This window comes from Hyla sarda, chromosome 1 (genome assembly GCF_029499605.1).
Source record: "Hyla sarda isolate aHylSar1 chromosome 1, aHylSar1.hap1, whole genome shotgun sequence".
Taxonomy (NCBI): domain Eukaryota; kingdom Metazoa; phylum Chordata; class Amphibia; order Anura; family Hylidae; genus Hyla; species Hyla sarda.
In genome coordinates this window covers 269,327,135-269,343,731 of record NC_079189.1, presented here as the reverse complement: position 1 = coordinate 269,343,731, position 16,597 = coordinate 269,327,135, and the positions used below count along the sequence as shown (strand labels likewise).

General features: G+C 40.7%; 1 protein-coding gene across 6 annotated transcripts in view; it reads left to right on the top strand.

The window, feature by feature from the left end:
- The window catches only part of TIMM44 (translocase of inner mitochondrial membrane 44), a 443,715-nt gene that overhangs the window by 167,453 nt on the left and 259,665 nt on the right, over positions 1-16,597 (top strand). For all 6 annotated transcript variants that reach the window (XM_056572218.1, XM_056572200.1, XM_056572226.1 and 3 more), the window contains exon 7: positions 9,806-9,891. In XM_056572218.1, the coding sequence (XP_056428193.1) occupies positions 9,806-9,891 (86 nt within the window). The remainder of the gene's footprint in view (positions 1-9,805; positions 9,892-16,597) is intronic.

The following is a 16,597-nucleotide window of genomic DNA, read 5'->3' as shown; positions in this document are numbered from 1 at the left end:
AAAATATATGAACCCCAAAATCGTGTCATTTAAAAGTTCAACTTTTCATGCAAAAGAACAAGCCCTCATAAGGCTTTATTCATGGGAAAAATCACATTATTTGGAAGGCAGAGATAGAAAGACAAAAATTTGGTCATTAAGGTATAAAGGGGTAAAGGGTTATAGGGGAAAAGGAAAAAAAAAAGAACAAATTTCTTCCAAAAACAGTGCCACATCTATACTTGTGGTATTACAAATTGTCTCCAACTGAAATTAACTGCAATACCACAAACAAACTGAGTACAGGTTTGGTGCGGTTTCACCTTTTTGTTTTTATTTTTTTTCTGGATAACCTCTTTTAAGTGGGAGGCATCAATGGAGCCTATATAACAGATGCCAACACATGTATAATTCAGAAAATTCCAGACATACCTCTAAATAATAAAAAAAAATTCTCTATATGAAATTCCCTCTTTTTTTTTTATTTATTTTTTTCTTCTTATACAACTCTTGTTAAGCTGGGGAAGCACATTCTCAATTTTCCTCATTACCACAAGCATTCACATCAGCCATTACGGCTGCCTCTGTTGTTGTGGCTGATCTTGTAAATGGAGATGGGGGGTCACATTGGTAGCTGGAGACATTAGCACCTAGGTTCATCCTTCTGAGGATAATGTGTCTCTATGAATCCTTTATAAAGGTTTGATATGGCCTCTGGTGTCTTCCTGGAGTCTTCCTACCAAGTGACACAATATAAAAACGAGAAAAAAACAACAAGAGGTGCGCCCCTAGTGAGGACCGTTTGATGATAAATAATGGTATAACGTAAAGATGGGTTCTTACCCCTAGATGTTGCGCTTAGAGCACAACACCTATAGTAGCGTGGAAATAAAGGGAAACTGCTGCCACGAGGAACCACCCGGTTTGACGTCCGTCAGTCCGGTAATGAAATGGGAAGAAATGCGTGGATAGATTCCTCTTAAGAAGGCGCTGGTACCCAGGGATGGAGAAAACTTCTTTATTGGCAACGCGTTTCGATCCTGAACCGGGATCGAAACGCGTTGCCAATAAAGAAGTTTTCTCCATCCCTGGGTACCAGCGCCTTCTTAAGAGGAATCTATCCACGCATTTCTTCCTACCAAGTGACACAAGCCTCCATTTTCCTCTTTCCCAGAATGTAAGTTGGGAGGCAAAGATGCATCATGTGATGTATGTGAGAGATTTGGGTACAGTGAGTAACAATTTAAGATGTCCTTTTCCAAGTGAGTCTGGCACAACCTAGACAATGTAATTCCGTGCACATAAATAGGGGGAATGGGCAGCTCCCCGCGGCATACAGACTGACGGGGAACTAGGTGATCAGCAACAGATTTTGCTGATCACAGTTCCTTGTAAGGCTAGAATTCCACTGGGATTTTTGCCAGAAAAAATGCCAGAAAAACTGCCACAGCTTTTCCCTGCATTTTGTCATTTCTTCTGGCGTTTTTTTTTTTTTTGCGGTTTTACCTTTGTTTGGAATTTGCCTTTTCTGGCCCCTTTGGCTTTTTTTTTTACAAAATAGTTGGGTACCAAAAAAAAAAAAAAGAAAAGGATGCAGTAGGGATGTAAAAATGTATTTAACTAAATGTTTATTTTTTATAACAATATTTTGTGTGTGTGTTCAACTTTTTTTTCCAAATTTTTTATGTGGTACTACTCCCAGCTTGGAACACACTGTTCCATGATGGGAGTAGTATTACCTGTACTATCAGTTTGACACCCTATGCGATTGTCCATAATATAGCATAGATGCGGCTCTATACAGCGCTCGCACCTCTGCTCTGTACTCTGTGTGATGTTCTATTCACATCACTGGCCGTTCATATTTTCCGCCCAGAGCTGTGATTGGCCTGTATGGTTGCAGCCAATCACAGCTCTGAGGAAAATTATGAATGAGTGAGTGGTCGGCTGGAGTACAGAGCAGGGATGTGAGCTCTGTATACAGTCGCATCAACTCTGCTATAGACAGGACGATCGCAGCGGATGTCAGTAGTGATACCCGCTGTGATCTGTTCTTAACTGCAGGTACTACTACTCCCAACATGGAGAACACTCTGTTCCATGCTGGGAGCTGACACATGATGCGATCTGTCTATTAATTCAGGTACTACAGCTCCCAGCATGGAGCAGAGTGTACTCCATGTTGGGAGTAGTAGTACTTGTAGTTAAGGAAAGATCACAGCAGGTATCACTATTGACACCCGCTGTGATCCTCTGGTATAATGTATGGATGCGGCCGCTCTTCTATGGTCCCCTGCAGGGCCGTATGTATACACATATTCCTATTTCCCACAGAGAGCTGTGATTGGCTGGAACCATCTGGCCAGTCACAGCTCTCTGCGGGAAATATGAATAGGTGTATATATAGGGCAGTGCAGGGGACCATAGAAGAGCGGCCACATCTATACATTATACAGGAGGATCGCAATGGGCGATCTGTCAATTAGTACAGGTACTACTACTCCCATCATGGAACAGTGTGTTCAGTGCTGGGAGTAGTAGTACTACCTTAAAAAATGTAAAAACAAAAGTAAAAAACACGCACACACAATTTTTATTATTGTCTGCTTCATTTTTAGTGCTTTACCCGCCCACATAAATTGATCCCTGTTTAAAAATGTATAAACATTTCATAATAGAAAAGATACATTTCGTTAGATACAAGTTTTTTCAATCACTACTGTATATTATTTTATTTTTTTATTTTTTATGGTACCCTATGAAATTTTTATTAAAAAAAAGGTATCTCCATAACGCAAAATTTAAAACCAACATGGCGTTTTTCTTGGCGTTTTTTTTTGTTTTAAACATAATTCTTATTCGGATTTCACAGTTTACAAACATTGTGAGGAGAACGAACTCCACAATATACCACGATCAGCGGAAATACATAACCACAAAAAAAAAAATTGCACGCCATAGCAAACGCGTAACCGTCATAGTTACATAAACAATCAAAATCATATACCCAAATAAAGAACAGAAAACCCATCCCCCCCACCCTCACCCTCCCCCTTGGGCAAGTATTTTCCATGTTAGCTCCGTCATATCACATCAATAGATGACATCTTTAGAAACAAAAGGCCATGCGGCCAACTCAGACCTAAAGAAACATGTGTTCCCCCTATCAGCCAGGGACTAAGAGGTAATATCCAAACGACCTAACGTGCCAGCAATCGATTTCCTAAGATACCACTCCAAATCTTTAAATGGGGTTACTACTTGCGTAATTTCTTCCCTCGATAAAAAGGAGACTATAAAGGTCTTCCATTTCTTAAAAATTAACGTTTTGCTGACTTATTCGCCGACCTAGCCTGTCAAAGTGTAAGTATCTTTTAACCTGGTCCATAACTTCCCTAGAGGTGGGCATCGAGGATAACAGCCAGTGGGATAACAAATATCGCTTGCCAACCAACAAGAATATATGCACCAAAAGTGACAACTGTAACCCTTCCCTGGGTACCTGGAATAGAATCAGCAGGGGATCCACAGATAAATGAATTTTCAGCGCGGCCTGCAATACTGAAAATAGAGATGTCCAGAATAGCCTCGTGTGAGTACACGTCACTAACCCATGTAACAGATCGGATCGAGGAAGACCACAATTAGGACAAGCCTCGAGGCGATCCGGCCTATCCAATGTTTTAGTAAGCGTAAAGCCATAAATAGCATGGTGCAAAAGTTTAAATTGCATCTCCCTCCAATTTTAATTACTAAAGCCCGGGGCAAAAGAAAGCCCAAGCGCAAGATCCCTTTACAGGGAGACTTCCCTAAAACTTAACGCAGTAGCGCCAAAACTAGTAGAGGGGGGCAAATGTCAGTGTTTTTAACTTGTCAAGGTTCACTCAGATAAAGGGAAACTGCAGTTCCCTACACAGTTACTCTAGTGATCTTATTCAGTTACCAGTTTATAGTGAGCCTTGACAAAATCTTTTAACAATTTTTGGTCACAATTTATTTATAAGAGTATTATTAAAAGTTAAGTTTTAGGGAAGTCTCCCTGTAAAGGGATCTTGCGCCCTGTGCTTTCTTTTGCCCAAGGCTTAAGTAATTATTGTAGAAAGTGATCCCTGACTTCCTTTAGGGACCAGTTGCGTTAATGCCTCCAATTTTCCCCCACCACTGCCTTCCGTATTTTAGACCAGCCATCCAAGATAGGCTGGGTCAAATCTTGTGTCGATAGCTTAGCTTCCCAGTAGGCAAACAAAGATACTTGAACTCTGTCGCTACCTCTTCATCGAATTTTCCAGTATAAATATGATAGTGAGTGGATAGAATCTGTAGAATGAAGGAAACAATCAAAGGGAGTAGCCCCCCCCCCCCCCCCCGAAATATGCTAAGGTCTCGTAGTCTAGGTTTCAGAAAAGCCATCAGCTGGTTATACTGCATAAAGTGAGTGGGACCAATCCTGTAAAGTTCAGCTATTTCTGGCAATGATAAATACCTAGGCTCCGAAGCATGAATCAGGTGTCGGACCCTCCCCACCTCGCAAAAAGAGGGTTCAGGTGACCAGCCAGGAATTCGGTATGAGCCCATAATGGCATCTCCTTGCTAATTAGAAAGGGTAGATTCACGGCTGCTCGACAAGCTTTCCAAGCAACTATCGTGTCCTTCAGTAGCAAACTATGTTTGACCCGTTGGGGGAGGAGAGAGTGTCGGGTGTGCAGCAAGGCCGAAAGAGAGTAGGGGGCAACCATGCCCTCCTCCAGCGACAAAACCGTGTAAGACGAGGTCCCCTTAACCCAGTCTATCCCATGTCTTGTAAGTGCTGCGGAATCTGTAGGCGCTATATAAATAAATAAATAAATAAATAAAAAATGTCTTAAAAGGCAGGCTAGGTTATAGTGTCTAATATCGGGAATCTGGATACCTCCGTGTTCCCTTGGCAACATGAGCTTGGTTAGAGCAATCTGTGGTCTTTTACTAGACCAAATAAATTTAGTAAATAGAGAATTCAAGGCAGACACATCTTTATGACGCAGTAGCACCGGAATGGTCTGCATTGGATACAATAGCTTGGAAAAGCTCATCATCTTAACTAAATGGCACCTTGCCAGAAAGGGAAGAGGGAGGCATCTCCAACGTTCTAGCTCTGTTCTAATTTTATTAAACAAGGGGGGATAGTTTAACGTATATAACGAACTGGCTTCGCATCCCACATTTATCCCCAAATATCTAATCGAGGTGAGAGAGATAGGAATGTTGAAAGAAGAAGCCACTGAACCACGCCTGGTCACCCCTCTAATATCCAGCTGAGTGCTTTTCGACTGATTCACTTTAAAGCCCGATTCCCTCCCAAAGTCTATAAGAATTTCAAAAACCCCCGGCAAATCCCTCGTCGGCTGCGCCAGGAACAACAGGATATCGTCAGCAAACAGAGCACAATGCAGCGTGGTGGAGCCTACCTTGATCCCCTCCGCAGCCGACGAGGAATCCAGCACCCTCACTAAAGGCTCAAGCGCCAAATTAAACAGTAAAGGAGAGAGCGGGCATCCTTGTCGGGTGCCCCTCTCCAAAGTACATTTTGGGGACATGAAACCCGGGATAGACACCTGGGCCGAAGGACCAGTGTATAGAGCTAAAATATAATACAAAAATGCCCCGTCGAAGCCCTTGGTACGTAACACCCTCCAGAGCCACCCCCATCTGACACTATCAAAAGCCTTAGCGGTGTCTAAAGAAAGAATAGCAGGAGATGGATGCAGCTCCGGGTGAAAACGGGTGTCATCAAGTACAGCAATTACCTTCCTAAGATTTGTCACAGCCGCCCTGCCCTTCACAAATCCTACCTGAGCTGGACCGATCAGTCACGGAAGAATCCTGGCCAGCCTATCATCCATGATTTTAGAAACGATTTTAAGGTCCACGTTATTCAGGGAGATCGGTCGGAACCCGTCCGGAGTGTTTAAATCCTTCCCCGGCTTAGGGAGAACTCTGATGTGTGCCGTGTTCATTGAGGCAGAATTGGGTGTCCCTGTGAGGAAGGCATTATAAAGTTCTAGCAGTGTCGGGGTAATTTCAGCAAGTAGGATCCTGTAAAAGTCTCCAGAAAACCCGTCAGGGCCAGGAGCCTTCCCCAAAGGGAGACCCTTTATAAGTGATGCTAATTCCTCCTGTGACACCGGAGTACTATTGACTTGCAGCTAACATCTGGATGCTGGAAAATTGGTGTTTTTTACGGCGTTTTTGCAAAAAAAAAAAAACTCTGTATGGAGCTCCCCGCTGCGTGTCTGTTTTTGCACTGAAGTTTGAATGATGGTACATCATACAAGAAGTCTCTAATTGGGTGAGTTGCCATCTTTCTTCCTTTCCTTGAATGTTATAGATAATTTAAGATGTGCTCAAACTCTGTCCAACATGAGTCACATTAATAAATGTGAAGGGTTTTATATAGTGGGAAGCAAAACAACATGAGAAATGCAAAGCCACACTATTAAAGGGGTATTCCAGGATTTTTTTGTATTTGACTATGCTACAGAGGCTTTAAAGTTAGTGTAGTTAATAATATAATGTATGTACCTTTGGGTGAGGGTGGTCTTGCAATTCTTATGGGATTTTCGCCCCAATATTTATTTCTAACAGCATACAAAATTACACATGTCTCGGGATTGCACAAGGTTGCAGTGCGTTAAGACCTGGCATCACTAGTCAGGTGTGCAAAGGGAGCCAGTCCTGCTTCATTGGAGATAATTTTGCAACAGCTGTAGGCACCCTGATTAGAAAACACTGATCTTTTAAAGGTTTACTCCATTGGAAAACATTTTCTTTTAAATCAACTGGTGCCAGAAAGTTAAACAGATTTGCAAATTACTTCTATTAAAAAATCCCAATCCTTCCAGTACTTATCAGTTTCTGTATAATACACAGGGAGTTCTTTTATTTTTGAATTTCCTTTCTGTCTCACCAGAGTGCTCTCTGCTGACACCTCTGTCCATGTCAGGAACTGTCCAGAGCAAAAAGAAGTTTGCTATGGGGATTTGCTCCTTCTCTGGTCAGTTCCTGACATGGACCGTGGTGTCAGCAGAGAGCACTTGTGGTCAGGTAGAAAGGAAATTCAAGAAGAAAAGAACTTCCTGTGTATTATACAGCAACTGATAAGTTCTGGAAGGATTGAGATTTTTAATAGATTACAAATCTGTTTTCCTTTTAAATCAACTGGTGCCAGAAAGTTAATGTTTTCCACTGGAGTGCCCCTTTAAGCTTAATTGTACTGCAATGGGGTGGCTGATGTGCGGGAGGGAGGAATGTAACTTCACACAGCATGGAACTATGGGATGTGTAGTAGTTTGAGACCAAACTCTAGCAGGAAATACCCAGATAGCCTGGCAGATATGTACTAAAATAACCTTATGGTCAATAACCCCTTTAAGAGCAGGTTTCACTTTTCAGGCTACTCTGTGCTTGTTTCTATTAACATGCTTCATTATGTCCATTTATTTGTCTTAATATATATCTTTCTTGTACTCAAAACTAGGTTTCTTCAATGTATGTTTTGTATTCTGTGCACTTTTGTTTTTGGAATAGTATCTATACACAGTGTATGAATGCCACAAATATATAATATGATTTGCACAATAAACCTGCTTCAGAGCTTCACAGCTCTGCCCAATAAACAATTTAGTTCTGTAAATTGGCTCCACACAAGACATCATTGCAGGGTGAGGAGGTTTAATTAACATTACGTAGAAAGTAGTTCATGGAACCTCAACACTGGAAACCACCTGTGAGAAGGCCTCCTTTAGAGATGAAATAAAAAAAAAGCACAAACGGATGCGCTCCGTAGTGTAACACCAAAGGTGAGTTGGTAACGCTAAGTGTGAATTGCGCTTACCACATGAAGTTGTACTCCAACCAAGTACAACAATGGAACAGGGTGTATCATCAAAGGGTCTCTGCAGCTTCGTCCCGCTGAAATAGAATCACGATAAAAACAAGCAATCTCCAGGTAGCAGAGCGGGATCAATGGAATCGCTGAGACCAGATAAGAAGTTAAAAGGATTTATTTCCCATAATGCAGCGCGTTTCACGGTCACCCGCTTCCTCAGGCATGTTGGGTTTAGCAGATTACAAGGTATATATAGGGAAAAGGGGTTAACCCCTTCAAGGAGGAAAATTAAATTAACCCCTTGAGGGGTCAAGCCCTTTAAGCCCTTCACAACAAGATAGAAGCACATAATAACATCACAACAAAGTACCCAATAAAACAAATACAATACAATTAAAAACAAATATTAAATTTTAACAAAAAAATATTAAAAATATTATAGTACTATATATATTAAAAAAAATTGTATTTTTTTATTTTTTGTATTCTTTTTTATTTTTTTTTCTTCCTCCATTTTTCCCATTTTTTTCTCCTTTATTTATTTATTTATTTATTTTTTCCTCGTTCCTCTTTTTTCTCTTCGATGTTTTAACGGGCATTTTCCAGTGTCTCATTAAGACCATCTGGAAATAAAGTAACCAAAGAAAAAATCCAGAAGGATTCCCTATTATTTAATCGCTGTATACGATTATGACTAAAAACTGGAATAGTTTCTAGTATAGTCAGCTTTAAAACATCAATGCATCTATCATGTTTAAGAAGTAAGTGGCGTGAGACACTATGTAGAACAAAACCATTTTTAATGTTAGATCTATGTTTGTTCATACGTGACCGTACAGACGGTGCGGTCACGTATGAACAAACATAGATCTAACATTAAAAATGGTTTTGTTCTACATAGTGTCTCACGCCACTTACTACTTAAACATGATAGATGCATTGATGTTTTAAAGCTGACTATACTAGAAACTATTCCAGTTTTTAGTCATAATCGTATACAGCGATTAAATAATAGGGAATCCTTCTGGATTTTTTCTTTGGTTACTTTATTTCCAGATGGTCTTAATGAGACACTGGAAAATGCCCGTTAAAACATCGAAGAGAAAAAAGAGGAAAGAGGAAAAAATTTATAAATAAATAAATGGGAAAAATGGAAAAAAAAAGAATAAAAAAAGAAACATTATATATATATATATATATATATATATATATATATATAGTACTATAATATTTTTAATATTTTTTTGTTAAAATCTAATATTTGTTTTTAATTGTATTCTATTTGTTTTATTGGGTACTTTGTTGTGATGTTATTATGTGCTTCTATCTTGTTGTGAAGGGCTTAAAGGGCTTGACCCCTCAAGGGGTTAATTTAATTTTCCTCCTTGAAGGGGTTAACCCCTTTTCCCTATATATACCTTGTAATCTGCTAAACCCAACATGCCTGAGGAAGCGGGTGACCGTGAAACGCGTTGCATTATGGGAAATAAATCCTTTTAACTTCTTATCTGGTCTCAGCGCTTCCATTGATCCCGCTCTGCTACCTGGAGATTGCTTGTTTGTATCGTGATCCTTTAGAGATGAGCGAACTTACAGTAAATTCGATTCGTCACGAACTTCTCGGCTCTGCGGTTTCTGACTTTTCCTGCATAAATTAGTTCAGCTTTCCAGTGCTACGGTGGGCTGGAAAAGGGGGATACAGTCCTAGGAAAGAGTCTCCTAGGACTGTATCCACCTTTTCCAGCCCACGGGAGCACCTGAAAGCTGAACTAATTTATGCAGGAACAGTCATCAACTGCCGAGCCGAGAAGTTTGTGACGAATCGAATTTACTGTAAGTTCGCTCATCTCTAGCCTCCTTAGTTGGTATTGAAAAGTTTTTTTTTCTAATATTAAAGGTCTTTTTTGTTTGCATTATTATTTATTTTTCTGTAAATCAAATTGCATGTATTTTAATTTTTAGGGAGTCAATGGATGTCGTTCTGCATAAAGATTCTAAATGGTATCAGCAATGGAAGGACTTCAGAGATAACAATGTAGTATTTAATAGTAAGTACACAGTGCTTTTGTTTCATAAAAAATGCATCTATAACTATAACATCTATATACTATAACATAGTACTCCGGTGCCGGAACATTTATCCCTTTTCCAAAGGATAGGGGATAACTGTCTGATCGCCGGGGGGTCTGATTGCTAGGACTCACCTTGATATCCTGCATGGCACCTCGGCAGTTCCCAGGAATAATGCATGTCGACCCCCACGTGAAGCGACGGCCGACAAGACCCCTCCATGTATCTCTATGGGAAAGCCAGAGATACCTGAATGCTCTATCTCCTTTTGATAGGGGATAAGTGTTCCTGCACTGGAGTATTCCTAAGTAATTAGAAATTGTCAGCACAGAGCAGGACCACTTTGCCTCATTGTGGTCAGATAATGCTGCTTTATTTATTTATTTTTGGGCTGCAATGTATAAAGACACCCTTCATTTTTTGTAAGGTCCTGTGAGGGCTGTCATGTAATCCTGCACAATCAGTAATTAATGGCACAATGTAAAACTTTTTTTTTTATTATTATTTTTTTAGCTGATGATGTTTAATGGGGGGGCATTTCTAAACTAGAACTATATAGTATATGATCATGGATAGTAGCCATTTTGCCTAATCTGGGGCCCTGAGCTATGAACAGCAGTTACAAGATTTGTTTTACAGCACTGACATAGACTTAAGTAGCTGCAGTCAGAGAATTACACATTGGCCCTCATTTACTAAGAAAATCGGGTTGTAAGTCTATGTTGCTTTCTTACCCGATTGCTTTTTCCCCCTGATATTTATTATTATGTCGCATCCTGTTTGTCGCACGTGGGTTTTGTTGGTTTTGGTTTCCAACTCCTCTGAGCTGTCGGGAAAAAAATCCACAACAATTCAACAAATTCGGGTTGGAAACCTTTATAAATACGTGGGAAAGCTCAGAAATGTCGGGTTACGCCCCTTTTTCGGGTTTGAGAGAATCCACATCGGGTCCGTCGGGAAAAAATGTTGCATCGTGTCGCAGACTGGCGCATGATGTCTGCGACATGGCGCAGACAAAGATGCGACAAAAAAAAAAGACAAAAGAGGTCGGGTTTAGAATAGTAAATGAGGGCCTTTGACTTTGGTGGGACAGGTGGTGAGCTTACTACAGAAAGGGTTCGGAGGTGAGCAGTAATAGCCATTACAGATTGTCAATAGTGAGAACCTGTGTTCTCTAGACCTTCCCTCTCTGGCTGCCATTTGATCTCTGCATCACTGCACAAGATGAGCTCTATTGTAAGTGCGTGGGGCTTGTCTTCTGCAGCAAGACAGAGATTGCAAGGCGTTTGCGAGCGAAACCTCTCATGGCTAAATCTAAATATTGGGGGGGACTGACCCTGACCAATTGAAACCATATCACATGTAGTTGCAACATGTCAAAAAGTTTTTATACTGACATACACTTAAATAGTTTATCAGTTACCAAAATACAAAGTTAATGAACAAGAAAAATCTTAAAGGAGTAGTCCGGCGCGCACTTTTTTCATTTTATCCTGTTCGGGCTGCAAAATAAAATAAAAGAAAACACACTTTCTCTTACCTGCCAACGGGCTTCGGTACCCTCCGGTACAGTTGTACGGTCCCCGGGCTGTATTCTTCTTACTTCCTTTTATCCCGACACGTCACACGGAGCTTCAGCCTATCACTGGCTGCGGTGGGACATCGTTGCGGCCGGTGATAGGCTGAAGCTCCGTGTGACGTGCCGGGCTAAGAGGAAGTAAGAAGAATACAGCCCGGGGACCGAACACCTGTACCGGAGCTCCGGGGGCTCGTTGGCAGGTAAGAGAAAGTGTGTTTTCTTTTATTTTGCAGCTCGGACGGGATAAAATGAAAAAAGTGCGCGCCGGACTACTCCTTTAATTAAATCAATATTGCTAGTGATGATCCTTTGCCTTCTAAACAGCAGTAATTCTAGGTACACTTTGAATAAAGTCAGGAATCTTTATAGAAATATAGTCAGGTGTGTGATTAACCAGTTAAGGACTGAGGGCATACCTGTACGCCCCGAGTCCGCTCCCGTCATAGCAGGTTGGGCCCGACCTCTAACAACGGCCGGGACCCGTGGCTAACTGATCGTGGTGCCACACGCTATTAACCCTTTAGAAGCGGCGTCCAATGTTGAATCATTGATCAATTGTTTCCTATGAGAAATCATTGATGAATGTAAAAGATCATTGGGGAGCTATATCACTGCAAAAAAAAAGTGAAAAAAAAGTGAATAAAGATCATTTAACCCCTTTCCTAATAAAAGTTTAAATCACCCCCTTTTCCCATTTAAAAAAAAAAACTGTGTAAATAAAAATAAACATATGTGGTATCGTTGCATGCGTAATTGTCCGAATTATAAAAATATATTGTTAATTAAACCGCACGGTCAATGGCGTACGTGCCAAAAAATTCCAAATTCCAAAATAGTGTATTTTTGGTCACTTTTTATATCATGACAAAATAAATAAAAGGCGATCAAAATGTCCCATCAATACAAAAATGATACCGCTAAAACTTCAAATCAAAGCGCAAAAAATGATCCCTAATACCACCCAATACGCAGAAAAATAAAAAAGTTATAGGAGTCAGAAGATGACAATTTTAAACTTATAAATTTTCCTGCATGTAGTTATTTTTTCCAGAAGTACGACAAAATCAAACCTATATAAGTAGGGTATCCTTTTAATCGTATGGACCTACAGAATAAAGATAAGGTGTCATTTTTACTGAAAAATGTACTGCGTAGAAACGGAAGCCCCCAAAAGTAAAAATTGTCTCACAATTATTTTTTTTTTCCATTTCGCCGTTGATTTTTGGGTAAAAGGACTGAATTGGTGGTGCAAAAAATAAAACCATCATATGGATTTTTAGGTGCAAAATTGAAAGGGTTATGATTTGTTAAAGGTAAGGAGAAAACAAGAAAGTGCTCAGTCCTTAAGGGGTTAACCAATTATACCAAACCAGTAAAATGATAATTTTCATATATAGGTTGGAACCCAATTATTACCTGAAACAGAAACAACTGTGTTAGTGTTTTAAAGGGGTTCTCCATTGGAAAACATTTGTTTGTTTTTAGTTTGTTTGTTTGTTTTTTCAAATCAACTGTTGCCAGAAAGTTAAACAAATATGTAATTTACTTCTGTTTAAAAATCTTAACCCTTCCAGTACTTATCAGCTGCTGTATGCTCCAGAGGAAGTTGTGTAGTTTTTCCATTGTGACCACACTGCTCTCTGCTGACACCTGTCCATGTCAGGAACTGTCCAGAGCAGGAGAGGTTTGCTATGGGGATTTGCTCCTGCTCTGGACAGTTCCTGACACGTTCAGAGGGGTCAGCAGAAAGCACTGTGTTCAGACTGGAAATAACTACATGACTTCCTCTGGAACATACAGAAGCTGATAAGTAATCAATAGAGGCACTTATACTCTGCACTGCCCACGTATAATATGTATTGATGTAGCACTATGGGGTCAAATCACCTGCTGCTCGGGGATTCCAGGACTCCTTTAAGATAGAGAATGGTATATTACTTAGAAAAGGCAAGAAATGAGTGCACTCACTGGCTTCGTCCAATGCTTCTGCTTGCTTAATTCATAGAATTTCAAACAACATCACAGTTACATAGTATGCTTGAAAAAGAGACCTTCATCCATCAAGTTCAACCAAAGAATTGAAGGGAAGGGGTATGGTTAGATGAAGGGGAAGGGAAGTGATTTTTATATTTCTGCCTAAGCATTAATGTTATATTGTTCTAGGAATGTATCTAACTCTGTTTTGAAGCTTTCAATTGTTCCTACTGTGACCAGTCCCTGAGGTAGACTGTTCCATAAATTCACAGTTCTTATGGTAAAAAAGGTGTGTTGCCCCTTGAGACTAAACCTTTTTCTCTCCAAGATGGAGGGAGTGCCCGCTTGTCCTTTGAGGGCATTTAACCTGGAACAGTTGTTCCCCATATTTTTTGTAGTTCTATACTTGTACACGATGATCATATCCCCCCTTAAAGTATTATGTCCCTGTCCATCAAGTCCATTCCCCTTCTGATACATGGCTATATACAGCTGGCCATATATATATACTTAAAACCTCCACCACTCCTCTAGCGCAAAACGGACAACGATGGAGGGATGAGATTCTTCAAAGGCTTGCAATATTATAAGACGTTTTTTATTAATACTTCTAGAACAACGTGTTTCAAGGTCTGGGCCTCCCTCTTCATCAGATTCATGTTCAAGTTAAAACAGCACACAAATAAATAGGTAACAAAGCAAAACATAACATAATGCCCTCACATTTGAACCGAACGTTGTTACATGAGGTCAGTAATTAAATAAACAATGCCTAATCCTAGACATATACATAAAATCACATATATTATAGCATAACCAACATATATATAAAAAAACAAAACAGAATAAAAGATAATTATGAGGAGCAAAGACTGACATTCTCTCTGTATGTAAACATATTGATTCCTTCATGCTGTATTTTCTATAGTCTCATTGACACCATCTGAATAGAGGGATTTTAAAGGACATCTGCAGTGATATAACACTTATCCCCTATCCCCAAACGGGGCCACCTCATTGCCGTGCCGTGTGCTGGCTAATGCACATAGTGTCGACCTCACTGGGGTCGACGGTATGCCCCCTCCATACCCCCTCCGCATACAGCGGCGGGGAGGCCTAAATGTTGCATCCCCACTTCTCCCATAGAATTACATGGAGGAGGCATGTCGGCCGCGGCGTCATGCCTCCTGTGCGGGAAATCGTGGGGCGTACGAACGGTGGGACCCCCGTGATTTCCCGCACAGGACTGAGTGTTATATCCCACACAGGGATGAGTGTTATATCACTGCAGATGTCCTTTTAACCCCTTAAGGACCCAGCCCATTTTCACCTTAAGGACCCAGCCATTTTTTGCACATCTGACCACTGTCACTTTAAGCATTGATAACTCTGGGATGCTTTTACTTTTCATTCTGATTCAGAGATGGGTTTTTTCTTGACCTATTCTACTTTGTTAGTGGTAAATTTTCGCAGATACTTGAATCATTTCTTGGTGAAAAATTCCAAAATTTGATGAAATAATTGAAAATGTTGCATTTTTCTAACTTTGAAGCTCTCTGCTTGTAAGGAAAACAGACATTCCAAATAAATTATATTTTTAATCACATATATCATATGTCTACTTTTATATTTTCATCATAAAGTTGACATGTTTTTCCTTTTGGAAGACATCAGGGGGCTTCAAAGTTCAGCAGCAATTTTCCAATTTTTCACAAAATTTTCAAAATCGGAATTTTTCAGGGACCAGTTCAGTTTTGAAGTGGATTTGAAGGGCTTTCTTATATAAAAAAAAAAACATAAACGGCCCTATTATAAAAACTGCACCCCTCAAAGTATTCAAAATGACATTCAGAAAGTTTGTTAACCCTTTAGGTGTTTCACTGGAATAGCAGCAAAGTAAAGGGCATGCTGGGAGTTGTAGTTTTGCAACAGCTGGAGGCACCCTGGTTGGGAAACACTGATATACACCATACATATGCACACATCATACATACACCTGCCGCTGCCCCCCCCCCATCATACATTACATACACACATCACACATACACTCACACCATACATATACAACCACCCTTCCTGTCACCTGCATTCTTGGTCTCCTCACCTGAGCCGCCATGAGTGGACATCAGAGCTGTAGTACCGGCCGGTGTGAGGTGAGATTTCCGTCCTCTCCTCTCTCCCCTCCCCCCCTGCTCTGTGTTTTCCCCGTGCAAACAAGCAACCTCCCCGTGGTGGATTAGGTCCTGTCTAGACAGAGCAGGGGAGGGGGAGGGATAGAGCTGTGTGCGGGGGATGGAGCTGTGCACGGAGCTGTCAACATCCTCTCTCTCACCCTGCTGTGTCTTCTGAGCTGCGTCCATCCTCCGGGAGGGGAGATAAGGGGGCTCTGCAGTCAGCTGGAGGCCGCCGCCCCCTCCATACACTCAGAGCTGGTGTGAGGTGCAGCCATCGGCTCCTGCGCCTCACACCGACATTAAAGAAAAATAAGGGGGAAGTCTGTCTGTCCATGCTAGCCCGATACAGGGCTAAATCTATAAACAATTCACCTGCCCGGCGCCCAAAACTACTTGTCCCGGGCGTCGGGTTATAGGATTTCCACATCCCTGTAAATGAAAAAAAAATGTTTCACTAAAGTGCAGTTTTTTCCCCAAATTTACAATTTTTACAAAGGGTAATAGGAGAAAATGCCCCCCAAAATTTGTAACCCCATCTCTTCTGAGTATGGAAATACACTATCTTGGGAAGTAAAATGCTCTGCGGGCGAACTACAATGCTCAGAATAGGAGGAGTCACATTTGGCTTTAGGAAAGCAAATTTTGCTGAAATGGTTTTTGGTGGACATGTCGCGTTTAGGAAGCCCCTATGGTGCCAGAACAGGAAAAAAAATAACACATTGCATACTATTTTGGAAACTACACCCCTCAAGGAACGTAACAAGGGGTACAGGGAGCCTTAACACCCCACAGGTGTTTGACGACTGTTAAAGTTGGATGTGTAAATGAAAAAAATATTTTTTTTTCACTAAAATGCAGTTTTCCCCCCAAATTTTACATTTTTACAAGGGGTAATAGAAGAAATGGGGTTACAAATTTTGGGGGTCATTTTCTCCTGAGTATAGAAATACCCCATGT